Raw genomic sequence first — 2,500 nt, 5'->3', positions numbered from 1 at the left:
ACATTTGAGTAGCACTCTTGTGACAAGGAAACGTCTGGGAAATGTAAAAGTCAGCTTATGCATTTTACCATAGTAAACTTTGTTTACCTTTGTTATACCATAGTTAAGGGTTTTTACCTTAGTAAACTGCCAAGTGTGACCTCAACCATTATAGATTTTCTTTCAAAGAGATAAATGTGACAACTAATCTGTCAAGAGCGGTGTACACTCTTAACTTTAGAACTTTGTTACAAATTTTAGCACAAAACTACAGTAGCCTTGTATCTATAGCACAACGCTGCACCTTCATAGAAAACTACATGCACTTACCTTGAAGCTAAAACTTGAAGCAAACAAGAGGACATTATTAACATAAACTTTTCAATTAAAAATAGGTTATATGAATAACAGAGTGTTTATATCAAAATTATATACATGTACATGTACATGCAAGTAATAGCACAGTTTGCTACGTGATGTAAGAGTAAATTGCACAATGTGCACGAATCCATGTAGCGGCTTTCAGCTGCAGGTTGGTAGGGACTAAAGAACTTTTACAATGAGCAGCTGTGTGTATTGAGATATGAAATACATAATTATTTCTTAACAAACAGCACAGCTGAGATGCCAAAAACACCACCACAGACAACCCTATAATATCATTACAATTCAAGCTGAGATATTGTGTTGAGGATTGTTCCAAACACAAGTTATAACAACTTGTTGTGTGGACTCGACACTGAATGCCAGATAAAATTTTATCTAAAAGACAAAGCAAAAAATGCCTCCAGTTTACTGAAGTCAAGTGACAAAGATCCTTACTGCAAGAAAGAGCAGTTTTACATGCACTTTTCTAAAAATTAAAACAGCAAAATTACTATAAGCATAACATGTATTCTTTCCTTACCAATTCCCATTACAAGGACATCCCTGGAACAAACACATAACAAAATATAAGCTCGCAGTTGCCATTACCACTAACCCGTATTGAACGTGACGTACCTGGCTTTTCCTTCCTTCTTGTCTTTGGTTGTCATGCCTTCTTTCTCGCAAAGGATACCGCGCAATTCCTCCACCTTGGTTAAAATTTCATTTTCATTGTATCTAAATTTTGAATGAGATATGATATATGTACAGTCTAGCTTATTAGTGTAATAGCATGCAATTTTAGTTCGGCAACTATCAACAAAAACACCCTCAACAGTACCACTAAAAGGTTTTACTCTACCTGAATTAATGCTAAGATAAAAATTAATTTCCCATGTTTCAAGTGAAAGATCGGAATGCTGGCCACAAAATAGCTCACGTCCAGTTAAGGATTGGGACCGGCTTAAATATCATGTTCCATCATTTTTAATTTCAAAGAACTACATGTATTCCAGTGCAAACTACTGTAACTTGTGACATCTCGGTATTATACCCATTTTTCCTTCGCCGTTCTTGTTCGTACAATGAATAAAATTGCAAGTGGCTTTTACAAATAATTTATTTTAAAGACGATTCAATGGTGGAATTATGGAAGAAGTTTTCCCGCAAATTATAATTTGCGACAAGAGCAGACAGTACTTCCTGAGGTTACACGCACTAAAAATTAATGGCCACATTTGCTAGAACTTGTAAGTTACTATACTTAAAATGGACGAATTGTCGGACTAACCCCTGCTCTTCCATCATATCTTGTAGTTCCATACACTTGAGTTCAATCTGTCGCTTTCGCTCGTGTTCTAAGATCTCCTGGTTTGGTTTCCGAGTGTTCATTTGCTCAAGTCTGTCGACATCTTCTTGTGTGTGGTACTCGACTTTCTCCTTTCTGCTACGAAGCAAAGACAAGTTCCTTTGAACGTACCCATTTGTGCCTGAACCCCGAGCAGTCTGTAAGCCAATGTTATTGTACATCGTGAGTATTTCGCTCGCTTCAATTAAGAATAAACGTTTCCTTCCAACTTGGTCAAGCTTTCACATCGCTCAAACAACATGGACGTCTGGAAAGCGAAGCGAGGTTTTCTATCCCATGATGCACATAGTATCTGCTAGTCTCCAGTCTACAACCTCCATTCTCATTCCCAGAGTCCATCGTTCGAAATAATTGGTCTTTTTCTTCTCTTTTTCCACATACCAGGCCTGGATGTGTGGAAAACTAATAAGGGCGCTTTCCATTTTGACAGAACTGACCGGCCAGACCGTACATTTGGAAGGACTAACTCTACAACCCCTTCAACTTAACACACTTCAAGGATTATATATACTCCTCCAGAAGAATGCGAGGGTTTATCATGTAAGTCGTACATACTCTTTTTCTTCGGCCATCTCAGTTAGATCAGAAATAACACGCAAACAGCGGTGACAAACATTAGATATAAACGCATCCTTTTTGAAAATATCTTTTACTTGACGTTTCGTATGCTTCTGCAGACATCTTCAGAAGTGACGGTTAATACAAAATTGGAGTTTAAATATACAGGACTACAAACTAATTAACTGTTAACTATTAAGCAACAATAGAGGTGAAAAAAAAACTAAT

At 37.0% G+C, this 2,500-nt stretch overlaps 1 protein-coding gene across 1 annotated transcript in view; it reads right to left on the bottom strand.

Annotated features, from left to right (window-relative positions):
• Positions 1-1,973, bottom strand: part of LOC137974672 (serine/arginine repetitive matrix protein 2-like) — a 16,229-nt gene extending 14,256 nt beyond the window's left edge. Inside the window, exons 1-2 of the mRNA XM_068821607.1 lie at positions 1,637-1,973; positions 982-1,083 (exon numbers count right to left, since the gene is read on the bottom strand). Of these exons, the coding sequence (XP_068677708.1) occupies positions 982-1,083; positions 1,637-1,875 (341 nt within the window). The 5' untranslated portion in view covers positions 1,876-1,973. The remainder of the gene's footprint in view (positions 1-981; positions 1,084-1,636) is intronic.
• Between the last annotated feature and the right edge of the window lie 527 nt (positions 1,974-2,500).

The sequence above is a fragment of the Montipora foliosa genome, chromosome 11 (genome assembly GCF_036669935.1).
Source record: "Montipora foliosa isolate CH-2021 chromosome 11, ASM3666993v2, whole genome shotgun sequence".
NCBI lineage: Eukaryota > Metazoa > Cnidaria > Anthozoa > Scleractinia > Acroporidae > Montipora > Montipora foliosa.
The sequence above is the reverse complement of the archived record's forward strand: the minus strand, read 5'-3'. Positions and strand labels throughout refer to the sequence as shown.